At 44.8% G+C, this 15254-nt stretch overlaps 1 protein-coding gene across 1 annotated transcript in view; it reads left to right on the forward strand.

Moving 5' to 3' along the window:
- COL26A1 (collagen type XXVI alpha 1 chain) overlaps positions 1 to 15254 on the forward strand; it is a gene marked incomplete at its 5' end in the record, with an annotated part of 154353 nt that overhangs the window by 130489 nt on the left and 8610 nt on the right. Inside the window, 5 exons of the mRNA XM_019471032.1 lie at positions 2562 to 2678; positions 3862 to 4014; positions 9800 to 9892; positions 11390 to 11451; positions 13878 to 13940. Coding sequence (XP_019326577.1) covers positions 2562 to 2678; positions 3862 to 4014; positions 9800 to 9892; positions 11390 to 11451; positions 13878 to 13940 — 488 coding nt within the window. The remainder of the gene's footprint in view (positions 1 to 2561; positions 2679 to 3861; positions 4015 to 9799; positions 9893 to 11389; positions 11452 to 13877; positions 13941 to 15254) is intronic.

Here is a 15254-nt window from a genome sequence, read left to right on the forward strand (position 1 = left end):
CCGGCTTTTTCTTTCATATTTTTGGAGGATAAATACTCGCCATGGGCTTCAGCTCTCTGAAAGCAATGCCACTGCAGCAGAGCTGATTTATGCCAGCTGAATATTTGGCCTATTCATTTCCCTCCCCCTTTTTCCTGAATCCTTCCCTCTTTATTCTCCCTTTTGCACTTGTCTTTTTTATGCTGGTAACACCATTTGTCACCAGTATGAGCATTTGCCTGACACATTACTCAGTGCTGCTTCTCCCAGTCTTTCCTTTAGCGCTTTCCACCTTCAGGGAAGTAAGTGCCAGGTTCTTTAAAGCTCCACTGCAGCAGCGTGATTGAGGATGCTAGCAGCAAATGATTGCTCTTGGTCTGCAGAAGTTCACAGGATTGAGTTATAAAGGTTGAACTGAAGGATTGAGGCTGATTTATACAAGCGAGGAAATTTTTGTGCTTGCAAAACAGCGTTTCTGCTGTTCTTGCCTCTATGCTGGAAAGAATTTGCTGCAGTAAAGTTTCAGGTGTGTTGGGGGTTTTTGGTAGGGGGCAGAAGCTGTTTGCAATGCTGTGAACAAATGCTCTTGCTCTCTTAAATGGGCTCCTGATCTTGCTAAGTACAGCATCCACTGTCAGTGAGATCCATTAAAGGAGCCCCTCTATTCACAGAAAAGTCTGCAGTTTGTGTCCTGTGGGTAATTAAATTGATCCAAATTAAAACCTTACCTTAATTCCTTGTTCAATACTCAAATTAAATCAGATCTTTATTGATGACTGAATAAAACAGAAGTACAGGCACACACTCCCACACAAAGCCTTTGAAAAATCTCATTGCTTCAGTCTGCCCAGTTTCACCATGGATTAGAGATGGATAGATTTCATTTTTGTAAGAAAAAATAATTTGGACATCTCTCCAGAATGGCAAAAGAAGAAGAGAAGGGGAATCTTTCAAGGGGGTCTAATATTGGGGGATTATTGCTTTGTTCTGAGAAATGCAGAGTTTGGATGAATGTTTGGAGGGACAAGGTTTTGTGCCCCAGGTGGGCTGTCCCACACCTAGAGTGGGAACCGGATCCAAATGTGGGAGCTGCAAATCCTGTGAGCCTTGGTTTTTATTATGTAGCCCTGTTCCCTTTGGTACCAGCTGTGAAGGTGTTAGCTGGCCAGCTTGTTTCCTTTTTCCCTTCTCTCCCTCTATTCCCATCCATTCTTCTCCACCCCCTACATGCAGCTGGTTCTCCTGGCACTGCTCTTGGGGGGTCCAGTACCTTTTCTGATACCAGGGAAGGGGAAGGACACTGCTTAAGAGTTTATCAAAACTTAACTTGCACTCCGCTGGGTTCTGGTCATACGTAATATATAGACTAAAACTTGAAATCTGAGTGCACTGAACTTTGGACTCAGACAGATCTTCCTCTGGCTTTGTAGCTTGCATCTGCCACTGCTTTCAAATACTCAAAGCCCTTTGGTAGCCCAGAAACCAGGAACCTCTGACTCTCTTGGCTCTGACAGTTAACGCTTTTTTTGTAACCATTAACCACTTAATCTGAGTAGACAGACTAACTCACCCACCTCTCTAAGGTATTAAAGGCTTCACTGATGTTTGCACAGTATTTAAGTGTATCTTTCCAAAGCAGCTACTACTTTTGTGAGCCAAAGACGCATGGTGTTTTTCTGAAAAACACTGTAAGATTGCCAAGTGTTGTTATTATTTTGATAGTCTGAAGAAAACAACATTAAGATTTTATTTAGCGTCATCAGAAATAGTCACTTCCAGATTACAAACACTGCCTGCACCTTTCATAGGCTTACTGGGGGTCTGAGGGGACTTGCCAAGAAGCATCCTGCTGGGCTGTAATTATTGTGTTACTGGTATTTCCAGATGGGTTTGCTCAGTACCCTATTCATTGATATAAATCAGTGACATCTAGTTACTTCAAAAGTGTGGGTGCATTAATTTCAGTTTGGGACGAAAAATGCTTGTGTACAGCATGGTACACTTGTTAGATGAATGAAAACAGGAGAAAACAGGGAAACATCTTCGATGCAGAATCTCTGGGTGGTAGGCATAGATCAGCCAGAGCAAGTGGGAGACAGGGTTTGATTTGCTTTTGCAAACATATTTTGTGTATTTTGATACATTGGGACTACCATAGAGCTGACACGCGTCTCTGGACGAAGCTAGCAAAGGAGTGCTTGAGGGACCAGCCAGACCCTGCCCAGAGCCATTCAGACCTTGGGAAGGGGACAGTGTGAGCTCAGTTTAGCTTTGACCAGCACATCCCAGCTGGAGGTACGCATCCTGCCGACTTTTTGGGGTGGGCCTTGTGCGTGGGGACGTGCTTGTTTCTTTAAAGATTGGAGGAAGAAGAGGAGAAGCAAGTTGCAGTCTGGCTCTTCTGCCCTACATACCAGCCAGCTCTTGCCACCAGTACCACCCTGTCTGTGCTGTCTGTGCAAAGCTGCATTTCTCCCCCTTGCATCTTTGAGTCCCTCTCCTCTGGTTTCTAGCTTGCTAAAGACCTTCTGACCTCAGCAGGGTCCGAACCTCCAACTAATTTCCTTTCTGAATGTTTTTAGGGCTGCCAGGACAGGTTGGTCCTCCAGGCCCAGTCGGACCAACTGGTCTTCCAGGACCACCAGGGCCAAAAGGAGAGAAGGGACAACCTGGTGAGAGGGGCCCAGCAGGGCCACCAGGTAAGTCCTGGAGGAGGGCAGTGCTACCATGATAGGAGATATTTCACTTTATACAAATTATCTGTGACAACAGATCATAAAAGGCTGGACGCACAAGATGTTGAGCATTGAATCCATTCCAGTGAGTCCCCTGGGCACTGAAATCAGCCAGTAGCTCTCAGAGTAGGCAAACCACCTGCACGAGCAATGACAGTCCCTGGGATTTCCCGTGGAGCCAGAGAGAGCTTGTCCCAGAAAGCTGCAGAGCAGTATCATGTTTCCCCATCCTGCTCAGGAGCTGTAAAAAGCAGTCTCTGATCTGTCAGCCTTTGGAGAAGAGCGTTCTCTGTTTAACCCTCTCGCTGTGTGCCTGTTTTAACTCCCTTTTTTCTCCACCATTTGTGTCAAGCTGTCAGATGCCAGGATGTCAAACTAATGATGCTTTTGTATGTTAACGGAAAAGGTTATGAGGCCATTCTTTCAGAGTACACTCCATTCCTGAGCTAGGAGACTTCCTTCATCCCCAAAATGTTCCTAAATCTTTTGATGACGGCGATACTACACAAAAGGTGCCAGACCTCAGGCTCTGTACTTTCTGTGTCTAAAAGGCTGTGCCTTGTCAATCTGAGCTCAGGAAAGATTTGAAACTTGGAGCGTGCCTTAAATGTGAGAGTGGCCCTGAACACTTTTTGGCATTTTCTGGCAACCTGTCAATGGCTAAGTCTGGCCAAGGATGTGTCTGCCTTTTGGTTTCTCAGTTTGCAATGAGAGCCTTCCAGCCCCACAGGAGGCGGAACCGGTCTGCTGCTGGACTGACTGGGTTTCCGTTGTTCTTTCTGTGCTTTCCTGGCAGTAAGGTGACATAAAGGTGTACGTGGAGGGGAAGAGAAAGAGCGGTGCTTGATTTCATGCCTTGCTGCCTTTAGTTTCTTGCTCAGCCTCAGGGAGGGGGGAGATTTTACTCTTTCAGGAATTAAGCTTCGCAGCACCTTTGAGCCAAGTAAGTCTTATGTGCTTTGCGGAGGAAGATGCTAAAGGCAAGTAATGGAAAATTGGGAAGCTGTTCCTATTTCCCCCCACATCCCTAATTCCCACAATTACAGTTCAGGACAGAAATCCTTTGTCTTCTTACTGCCTTTTTACATGGTAGCATCATTAGCACATCTTCAAATGCACTAACACATCCTCTCCTGCCTTTGCACAGGGCTGTTAGGACCTCAAGGACCGAGAGGACTTCCAGGAGAAACCGGGATCCCAGGTCCCCCAGGTCCTCCAGGGCCACCAGCCACCCCAAGCCTCCCTCTTACCTTCCAACAAGGGGTTCTCTACTCACTCCAGCCCACAGCTGAAAAAGAAAGTAAGTTTCCTCCTTGGTTCCCATTTTTTTCTGGTACATCAGCAGAGTGGGCAGGCACGGAGCAGCTCAGCTCTTCCTCCCGCCTCCCTACCAGGCTCTGCCAGGGCCCTGCCTTCCCTGGGAGCAGCTAGACAATCTGCCTCCATTGCGTGGGTCTCTTGGAAGTTCCTGTTCAAGATGAAACATGTAAGACTTAGAAGCTAGAGGGGTTCTCTCTAAAATGAGGAACTAAGTCACTGCTCTTCTAAAACCATCAGTGAGAACAGGGCTTGGGGGATTTATGGTTGTTCCCTGTGCCAGGTTTTCTGGGTTCATCATAGCTTTGAGGAGGCAACCTGGTGTCCTTTACGCTTCCATCATGAGTAGCTGCTGTGAAGAGGGTCTTTAGTGAAATGACAGAGCTCAGATAGCATCACGAGGGACAAGTGGGTAGAGAAATATAGCAGTGTGGCCGATCAGGTGCTGGTGCAACGAAACTGCGCTGTTGAGAGACCTCTTGGTGCCACTGTTGCGGTGTTACAGTGCTCAGGGTTGCTCAGAAATGAGTAAGTACCAAAGGTTTGCAACTCTGAAATTACGTAACATAACAAGGACATCTGTTAAATGCGTCTCTTTTCCTGCCCCCGCAGATGAGTCTTCCACCTGCGTTTCTGGTGCATCAACATTATCCCACATCCACGCAAAACACAGAATTACAGACTTGAAAGCCCAGACCAAGACCGTGATTTATCCCTTCCCTATAACTGGAGGGTCAGGGTTTCTTTGAGCCTATGGTGATTTGAAAATATATTTATTTGATTTGTGCTGTGCATGGCAAGAAAAGGCTTTCTAGGAAAAGCACATCATGCACTTTTATCTGAGTGCTCTCAGATTTGGGCTTGATTCTTCCAGTCCAGTCTTGTGTAGCTGGTATCTAACAATGATAACGCAGAGCTCAGCTGTATCTCCACTTGGCTTGTAAACTCCTGGAGCCCCGGCTCTGTCGGGTCTCCCATCTCCACTCCCCCAGACTTCAGCTGTGCCTTTCCCCAGCTCTTCTGCTCACGTCCAGCTTCAAAGCTCAGTTGTATTAGTTAGAGCCAAGGATTAGTAAGTCTCCCTGTGTCTGACAGTTTTCTAGAGCTCTCCTTTCCCTTCCACCCACTGCGCTCTCCAGACTCCTTTTCCCAAAAGTGAACAGATGTATTTTTAATTTGGGAAGAATTTTAACAGCTCGATTTCATATTCAGTGACTTAGAGCGTATGGGCAGGATGAAATTAATTGTGGTTCAATACTAAGATTTTCACAAAATGTAGATTGAGCTACTGCGTTCACAAGCCTTATAACAAGAAAGTTTTGCATTACAGTCACCTCACTGCCTTACAGGATCACACCAAATGGAGCCACCTGCATTTAGCCTTTTATTCCAAAGAATCCTTTAGGATGGTTTGGGTACTGCTGCTGCCCCCTCCCTCCAACCACCCTTTAAATTAAACTCTTTCTTGCAAAGTAGTGGATAAATTAAAAAGTGTATAAAGGCATTAATTACATGGCCTTCCCAGCTGATGTGTGAGAAGGGTGAACTCTGCATTGTCCCAAAATGGGAAGCGGATAAATGAGTGAATAAATATCTGTATTATCTCTGCCAACACTGGGCAGCAACAGGCTCCCCCATGGACTTGAGGACCATGAGTAAATGGCGACTGTTACATCCCTGGGGCAGCCCTGTACTTCACCTCCATACCTGTGGTGGATTTCTTGGTTTGCAGAAGGAGTAGCCCGAAACTTTATGACAATTTTTCTCGTTTTAAAAATATTTCTTGATACAAGTCTCACTGCAAGTATAAGTTATCTATGTGGTCATGATAAAGTTACGGCAATATTAAGACCATTTTCTTGCAAAACTTACCATTTTGCTTTGTGTATTGGCTCATTTTGCCTACCACAGGTTGGTGGAAAGCTGATCCTCTACAACCAGTAAAACTTAGCCTTGTAAATTCTGGGTAGCTTTTTATAAAATTTATTTATTTTGAATGGAGCACATCTGAAAACTATAAACACAAGATTCCAGCTGCTGACAGCAGAGGGAAGCATATTCCTGGTAATGGGCATGTGCACCCACGGAGATGTGAGAAAGCTGTATCAGATTATTAGCAGTAGTACAGTGTTTGGTTCCGCCTGAACATGGTTAATGTATGTGCCTTTATTAATCGCAACAAGTTCCTGTTGGCAATGTTTATCAGCAGGCAGAAGCCAAAAATGGGGAGACAAATATTTTCTCACAGTTTCACTGTGCTGTGGTAAAGAAATTGGTCCCAGTTGTCTCCCTCCAGATCAGGTAGCAGAAAGAAATTAAGACAGGATTACTTCATTTCCATCCTGTCTCAACAAATCAAGCCTATAATGGGGGAATTTATCCCTTAGAAACATTAGACATAGGCCAGAAGCTAAACTGCCATACCCCACTGCTGAAGCTGCTGCTACGAGGATTGCTTGCTTTCTCTGCCACTTAAAAATGAGTGGATCAAGTATGTGGTCTAGAGTCAGCTCAGTCCTCTTTCTCATGCTAAAGCTAAGACAATTTTTAGGGAAAAGAGAAAAGAATGCAAGTTTCACTCTGTTGAGGGCTGTGTTTTCTTACATCTCAAAGATTTCAGTTGGCAAAGGACACATGAGATAACATTAGCCTATTTTGTGGGGTGGGGAGAGCAAGGGGAAACCAAGGCAGAGCAGGCTTGCCTGTGTGCCCAGCATGTCGTTGGTGAAAACGAGCACAGAACAGAGATTTGCAAAGTGACATCCCAGTGCCTGCTGCCATGTGTAGCCCTTCCTGAGGAAGAGAGAACAGAGCAGAGGAAGCGAAGGGGAAGGAGAGGAGGAAGATTTAGAAAACCATACCGATTGCTTTCAAAGCTGTGTATGCCTGTGCCTCTGAGATGCCTTGCCTTGCCACTCTGGCTGGGCAAGTTTCACTGCCTTGTTCAGGGCATTTCTGTGCTGCTTCAGGTTTCCCCTTTGCAGGATGTTTGTGCTGTCTTCCAGAGAACGTAGGTGCTCGTATCTGCCCAGGTCAGGCTGGTTGCGCTCTCCTCTTGGCTTGGCTAGGAGTTGGAAAGCTCCTGGAGCAAATTGTGTATGAAGGTCTTCTCAAATGAGGCAGACAGTTGTCTGCCTTCTGCTCTGGTATATCCAGAAGCACTGAATCCAGCCTGAGTCAGCGCAGGAGATGGCTGAGAAGGGAAGATTCCTACTACCGTTTGTTGCTGGAGCTATTTTGTGGCTGCTATAACAACCTTCAGCTGCAGTGAGCCCCAGAATGTCCCCCTGTTTATAAGGAGAAGGGAGTTTATGTGGGAATATGGAGAGAGTCCCTTAAAAAATGTGAGGGTTGTGTTTTAACACACTTCAGTCCCATTCATTCACAGTATGTTTTATTCAGAGCTCATCCTGGAAGGAAACCTTGATCTGAGTGAGTTTTGTCTGGCCAGGCAGCTGAGGAAGGAGCCACTCTAGATTTCCTGCAGTCCATACTCCTGTGCTGCAGAAGCCAAATCAGGAGCTACTGAGCTCAAGGGCTGCTAGGCAGAGCTCTCTTCTGTGTTACAATTATGGAATCACCTTTTGTAAATAACTTTGAGGCAAATGTCAGGATATGTGGATTTGTGGGAGTAACTCTGTCATCATAATAATGTACCATTTAGCTGGAATGTTTTGTAACCCAAATCTTTATCCCTGGCTTACCTCCAGCAGTAATTAAATCCTGGTTGTTTGCCGCCCATCCTTTCCCCCTCTCAGTGGATGTGCATTTGGTTTTGTTGACCACTTGTTCTTTAAAAACAAAAGGCTCTGCAATTGTTAATGCCTTCACTGCTGTTCGATGCTCATTTCCCAATTTCATCTTACTCCCAAGCCGTGATGGATTTTGACATGGTCAAATAAAACTCAAATTAATTGGATTACACACTTCACTTGGGTACCTTTCCTTCTGAACATGAAAACAGTCTCAATTGTTTAGTTTCAGGGCTGTGAAGAAGGGAAGATGGATGGGGTTAGAAACAATAGTCAAAGAAATACCTGTTTGCATTCAGGCTTTAGGCGCGAAATTTGGTTCTCGGAGGGATCTGGGTTAGATCTTGTGCTGTTCTGCTGCCAGGAAGGCATTGCAGAGAGATACTGTCATCCTTGGCAGTTAAAGAGATTTCACAGTTTTCCCTAGGAACTGCTTTCAGTTCTAGTTTTCAGACAACTAGCCTGAAAGTCCTCTCTATCATTGCCAACACTCCAGAAGTTGAAAGGGCTTCGTAATGTGTCTGCTAACATTTCTGGAGATTTCACCTTATGTCCTTTGGGCTGGACTCTGCAGAGTAAACAAACACCCTTTTGATCTTCCTGGTGTCACTTGATATTTACATCAATATAGCAGTGAGACATTTGCAGTCTTTTACACCTGCGAAGGGTTCCCCTGAATTCTACTGTGATGAGTTAAAGGCATGGGTGAAAGGAAACTTGAGTAAGTTTGAGGTCATGGGCAGGAGGAGATGGACATTATTGCTGCATGGTGGCCTCCAGCTATGGAAAATGTGGGCTTTTCAGAGGGTTTACTATCCCAATGACCAGGAGCCAACATCTTCATCCAGGTTAAATGCAACAGGAAATATGCAGTTGGTCCTATAGCACTGGTCAGGACAGTGGATTTGCAAATCTTAGCAGCATCAGGACATGGGGGTTCCCTTCCTTGCTTTGTGACCTTGGTGTCTTGGTCAGTCGTGGAATTTTTTCCCCTAGGTTTCCACAACTGTCAAAGAGTGTTGTGGGATGCTCAGATGAAAGATTCTGCCATACAGGTACCCCCCAGACTACTAGTATGCTACATTACAGGTCTATAGGGAAAAGGGTTGTTGAATATGGTTTTGGAATTGCAAAAAATAGTAAGGGTTGCCTTTTTCTATGTAGTTCTGTTTTTTCTATTCAGTCACCAGCTGAAGTGGTAAGCCTATTGGTTCAAGTATGAGGGAAGATGGGGGCAGCTACAGGCTGCTGATTTTTATTCCTAACAGGAGAGGACTGAGAAAGATGTGCGAAAGCACAAAATTCCTCCAATTCCTGCTGATACCTTTCCCCTCCCTGCTCCACTCCCATTTCCATCCGTTTCCCAGAACTCAGTGGACCTGCCCAAGCTGGCCAGCTGGACACCTAAAATAATCCTAAATGGCAAGTGAGTTTCCTGAGTATGTGGAGGGGGCAGAGCACGCCCTCTCCCTGGGCTTTCCTGCATCCTCAGACCTCAGAATATCTCCCACCCCCACCTTGATGGCAGGGTGAGCTTGCTGGGTTGGTGGGGATATGCTAGACTGCCAGACTGACTCGGCAGTTCACTGATGCCAGACAGGAGGGAGCTCCAGATCCATGTTTGATTTCTCAGGTAGCCAGAAGCCAGATGTGTTCTGGAGATGGCAAATTTTGGGTCAGTTATTGCTGTACAGTGCAGAGCTACTCTTAATCTGCTTTGGCATTCAAAGGTAGAATTATATAGGTGCGCAGGAACACCAATTTTCTGACAGAAAAGACAACTTTTCCGGGGTTATCAGAGGTGGGATGAGCAGCTCTGCAGGTCTGGGGGATGCAGCCTGTGCCCTTAGAGAGCAAAGGGCAATTGCTCCAAGAGCCCAAAATTTGCATCCTGAAGCACTGCCTGCCCTTGGCCAGCAATGGGCGCCAAAGGATTTTGGAGAGAAGTCCTGCCTGCTGGGACTGGGCAGCTCTTGCTGCAGGGACACTAACTAACTGCTCTGCTCTTTAACACAGATGGAGAACCCCAGCTGGCCTCCACCGTCATAGACACCATCATGGCTGGCCTGCCAGGACCACGGGGAGCCCCGGGCCCTGTTGGGCCACCAGGTAATAAGCTCATTTGAGCTGCAAACTGTAACGATGGGGAAGGTGAGCAAAAGAAATTTCTGATGGAGACTGGAGTGGTCCGTGGGATGCCTGCAGGGAAAGCAAGTGGTCCTCATTGGAAGGGCAGTAGAGCAGTGGGTCTGGGGGTGGGAAAGGTGGCCAGAAGTAACCAGGTTTCTTATCTGTTGATAGTGGCAGATTGTTTTACCTTTGGCAGGACACATCTTGAGAAGGGAATAATTAAAGGCTGTCTTTAAGAATGGGTTGTCCAGTGAATTCCTTTATGAGAGCAGAGTTGTTCTCACTGCTGCTGCGATCCTGTCCTGTCGCTGTAGAGCTCCACTGAGCAGGATCTGGCCAGCTGCTCTGTGATGTGTATGCAGACTTTGCAGACTTTGGAGCTGGTTTGAGCTATTCTAGATTTTCACCAGTATAACCGAAATCAGAACTTGGGATGAAAATTCAGTGGCAAGTCGTCTTTTTCTCTGTGCTGATGGGCGGCTTAAATGATAGTATTCCTGCAAACATCAGCACTTCCCTGTATGATGCATATTTAGGAGTGAACTCCCATTAGTTGCAGAAAAGGCTTTTCCTTTCATTATGAGGGCCTTTCATTTATCCTTCAATTCCTTTATTCTTTGACTTAAGCATTTGTATGGTGCATTAATGATTGAGGCTGATTCAGCTGTACTTTGTGTATAATGTCCACATTGTTTCATCTCAAGGGTTGTGACAACTAAAGCAGAGAGGGGTATTGCTAAGTTCAGACTAAGCAAATATCCTGTCTCCCATTTGCAGGTATAATTTAACAGCTACTGTTGAGATATAATTATTTTTCCAAAAGGAATGGATCTGTTAAGTGACTGTGTAAAACAAGCTGACCTGTTTAGACAGTGTTTAACTTGTCCTGGAAGCAGGCTCTTCCGCGGTACAGACTTTAAAAGAATTTATTGTCACTGGAGTGAGCAAAGAACAAGAGAGAGCTTTGCTTTGCCACAGTCAGCCTCTCACACCGGCTATGTCCAAACCCCATCTTCTTCACGTTCATCATCAACTTTCTGATAACACTAGAGACACAGACCGTAGCAGGCTTGTGGACTTCCCTTTCCACTTACAGGACTCTGTTTCAGAAACAGCAACTGTAGTATCTTGCTCTGATGTAGCTGTTTCATGGATCTAGTTTAAGGTTTCTCAAAAGTTGTCATTTTAAACAATGGAAATGCAGCATGACTGACATCCTCCCTGCCTATTTTCACCTTTTTTTCCTCCCAGAGCTCTAACATCTTCCCTAGGGCGTAGGGATATATTATATCAGGGTGTGGGTATCCAGCAATGCAGTGCGTGATGAAGCGCTTATGCTGTAGTCCTGTGATCGATGAACGGCTCTTACCCATTGAGAGACTAAGCAGAACAATGAAAGGAAGTGCATGCATTGGGAATTTAGGGTCCTTCTTTCTAAGTCTCCTAAAAATTGTCTCAAATGATGATTCGCACCAGGGCCACCAGGCGCATCAGGACCCAAAGGGCCACCAGGACCTATCGGAGTCCCCGGATCACAAGTAAGGCGCTTTAGTGCTTTGGGGCTGAGGGGCAGTTGGGGACTAGATGTGAAACATCTTCTCATTGCACAAAGAGAGAGAGTAGTTTATAAGTCTTAGATCTGATGTTTTGTTCCCCATGAAATTCTGTGATTTTAATACCTTTTTTTCATTCTGAATTGTGTTGAGAGGTTGAAATGGTTGCTCTTTCCAGATTTTCCCTTAATCATAACAACACATCTCGCTGTTGCTGTGTCAAAACATTTCACTGTGGCCTGAGTTGATGCAAAGGATTTGACATGGCCTTTACTAACACAGTGATAGAAAAATACCGCGTTTCCTGTGGAACACATAAAAAGAACAAAAATGCATCAATGGGAATTCACGAATTCACCAAAGTGAATTTGTTAAGCCTAGCTTTTGAGAAATAGCACTTTCTATTCAAGAAAAATATCACAAATTCCCATCAGTTTGATTATTTATCGATACAAAAATTGTGGAGGGGGGGAGGTAATAATGGAGTGTGATAAACTCACTTAAAAGAATTTATGATAGGAGAAGGGCAAAGTACTCACATGGGTGGAAAAAGCCAGTTAAATGGAAAGAAGTGAAGTCATGATGAACAGTGAACTGCCAAACTACTCAAAATTGTGGTTGGCTGGTACAAAGGGACTCCAGTTTTGGGAAGAGTATTACTTAATGTGGAGGTAAACCAGTAACATCAAATATTTCAAAGGAATGTAACGTGACTAAAGAGATAAAAGTGACTGAAGAGCACAGAGAGAGAGAAACGTTAAGTAATTTAGAGGGATGTAACTTAGATCCTGATAAGAAGAGGTTTGGAATTGCTGGAGAGTAGAAAAAGGAGATTTTTACTATGTGTTTATTAATCAGTTTGAAGAAGCAATGGACAGCAGGTTAGTGAAAGTTTGCCAGTGTAGCAGAATCATTTCAATTAGTGAATGCTCTGGAGAACGATGAGAAACTCCAGATAGATATGAACACAGTGGGAAATTTGGCAGCAAAATGACAGATGCAGTTTAACGTGATTAAATATAAGGTAATTCACAATTCATAAATAGGTTCTGTAGTAGAGTCTGGCTTTTTCACATGCAGCACGCATTATAAATATTTTTTTCTTTTTACAACAGATTTGTGGAATTCAGTGTTCTTGAGTGTCCCCATGTAATCATGCACTGAAAGTCACTGTTGAGAGCTGTCAAGAGCGAAGGATGCTTGTGGACACTTAAGCTTTATTCATGCTGCATGTTTGACACGGGGCCAAGTCTGGCTGGTGCCCTACCTCGTTTGGCAGCCCTAGTTAACCTCCTAAATCAGGCCTGAGTTTCTGAATCTTTTGTGGGCCCAGGGGAGACGTAGCTAAGCTGGAGGCCAGGTCACTGTGCAGCTTGGTGGCGAGCCGGTAGGGCTGACTGCAGGCAAGGAGCAACATGTTAATGGTGAGCATTGCTGCCTCCCAGCTGAAACTAGGAGAGTGCTCCTCCTTTAGACCCTTAAAGCGCTAATGCCCAATCTTGTTGGGCCACTTAACTAGACGCTGAGGCTCCTCACAGCTATGCCTCGAAAGCCCACTCCTCTGGACACTGAGAGGTGGGGGTTTCTGGAGGCTGTTATTAAGCAGGTTGGCTTAAATCACCAGCGGTCTGGAGTGGAGCAGTAGTCTGATTTGCTGCAGTCACCAAGGTGATATGCAAGTCACTTGAGGTGGAAAAAAGCATCTTGCATACGGTCATGGGGAGCTGACATGCTGAATATAAACAAACAATATTGTTCTCTCCCTGTCTGGTTTATAGCTGTGGCTTCGCTGGGTGGATAAGTTAAGAATTTGGATCGATTTCTGCAAAGCAGTTCAATTAGTAGAAATCTGGAGACTATGCCCTTCTTATCCGTTGGTGACTGCTTTATAGATTTATTCAACCCAGGGAGCAAAATTATTAGTAGAGATTGGGCTTAATTTGAAAATTGTTTATTAGGGTGAGTGAATAGCTTCAAAATAATTTCCACTGCACAATCCAATTAATTTTCAGGTATGTATGCTTACTCATGCCACCCACTGAGGCAATTATGAAGAGGGGGAAAGTAATGGGGATTTTTAAGCTAACCATACTATCTGTGTATTAATTTCTTCTTGGTAACTGAGAACAAGAACTATCCTGTCATACTGACCCCTTAAAAAATGTCACATCAGTAGCCTGCAGTGCATTAAAAGACCCAAACAGAGGGATATGCAGAAACTACAGGTCTCAGGATATCTGCAGTCAGAGCTTCCGTTGTTGTTGCTTGAGGGTAAAAGAGAATCCAGCCCAATTGCTTAATGGGTGTATGAGGTTTTCAGGATCTGAGGATCACTGGGAAAGGTATTCACTACACCTACACAAAGGATGCACAGTAGAAATTAATTCCTTCTTGTTCTGCATCTCTTCTAGGGCTTACCGGGCTCTCCAGGACAACCCGGGCCAAAAGGCTCCAAAGGAGACCGAGGAGAGAGAGTAAGGTTTTACATACACAGAGAGATTGCCAGCAACATCTGGGGTGATGCCTCAGAAATTATATACAACCTCGGTCTTTCAAATTCTGTGGGACTAAAGCCATGAACAATTTTAAATGTAGAGTTTCTAGGTCTTCTGCAAGAACCAAGATGATGGTTTACTGTACAGGTAAAGAGTTGAATTGCTTGTGAAGTCTGATGTTCCCTAAAGAGATTCAGGTAGCAAATACATAGTATATAAAGGCTTGTGGAGACCAGCTTTCTTCTGCCAACCAAAGCTCTTTAGCGTTGAGTATTTGGGTGGTCTAGCTGAACTCTTCCTTCTGTGGCAATAAGGCAGTAAAAGCTCATCAGACTTTTCCTGAACCAAAGCCATTCCCCAGGTCAAATGATGTTCTTAATATATTCAGAATATTGAGATGGTGTTTTTAATATGTTTGTGTGCTATACCTCAGTCCTTGATGGGTTGACAAGTGCTAATAACTAAACATAGATAGAAGGGCTGTTTGAATGTTATTTACAAACTGGTGAAGTTTAGGAAATACCAGAGAAAAATCTAACAAGGATATAAATGTGTCAGATTCCCAATCCACCATTCAAGCACCGGGAAGGGTTTCAAAGTGGCATTTGGGCCTTCAACTCCTTCTGTTCAGCTTACTCTCCAAAAGGCCATGGTTTCTGAAATCTCCTCTGAGAGACACTAGGAGTGCAAAATCATTTGAGAATGTAGTACGTGGTGGAGGATCATTCAGCAATTAGATCTGCAAAATGTAGAAGTGGGCACAGATGGACTGTGGACCATCACTAAGACCCTAGTGTGGAGCAGAGTCAAAGAAAGGAAGAAAGATAAGGAGAAAAATATTGGTTGGTACCTCTAAAATGATGGACGTGGACACAGACTTGTGCCACAGCTGTAGGAAACAAGTTCCCTTTTCTTCCAAGTGCCACTTTTACCATCACATGGATGGAGGTGAATGTGGAGGTCACCACCTGTAAATGGGTGGCTGTAGATGACGTGCTTCCCCCATACCGACAGCATCTCCTCTTCTTCATTTCTGCTCACTCTTCCAATCCAAAAGACAGAGGGATGTCTGAAAGAACTAAGACAGACAAATGCAAATAGGTTAACTCCAATTTGATGACTTCCCAAATTCATGAGAATGACCAGCAACAGACTTAAACTATGTTCCTCTGTCCAGACAGTGTGCAAGGAGAGCAAGTCCAGGTGGCTTGTTTCATTCCCTCCTGTGGCACCTCACGTCAAGGAGCAGCAGATATCTGAGGATGGAGCACACATGCTTTTAAAAAGCTCCGT

The sequence above is a fragment of the Aptenodytes forsteri genome, unplaced genomic scaffold, assembly GCF_000699145.1.
Source record: "Aptenodytes forsteri isolate BGI_AS27 unplaced genomic scaffold, ASM69914v1 Scaffold347, whole genome shotgun sequence".
In the NCBI taxonomy this organism is placed as follows: Eukaryota; Metazoa; Chordata; class Aves; order Sphenisciformes; family Spheniscidae; genus Aptenodytes; species Aptenodytes forsteri.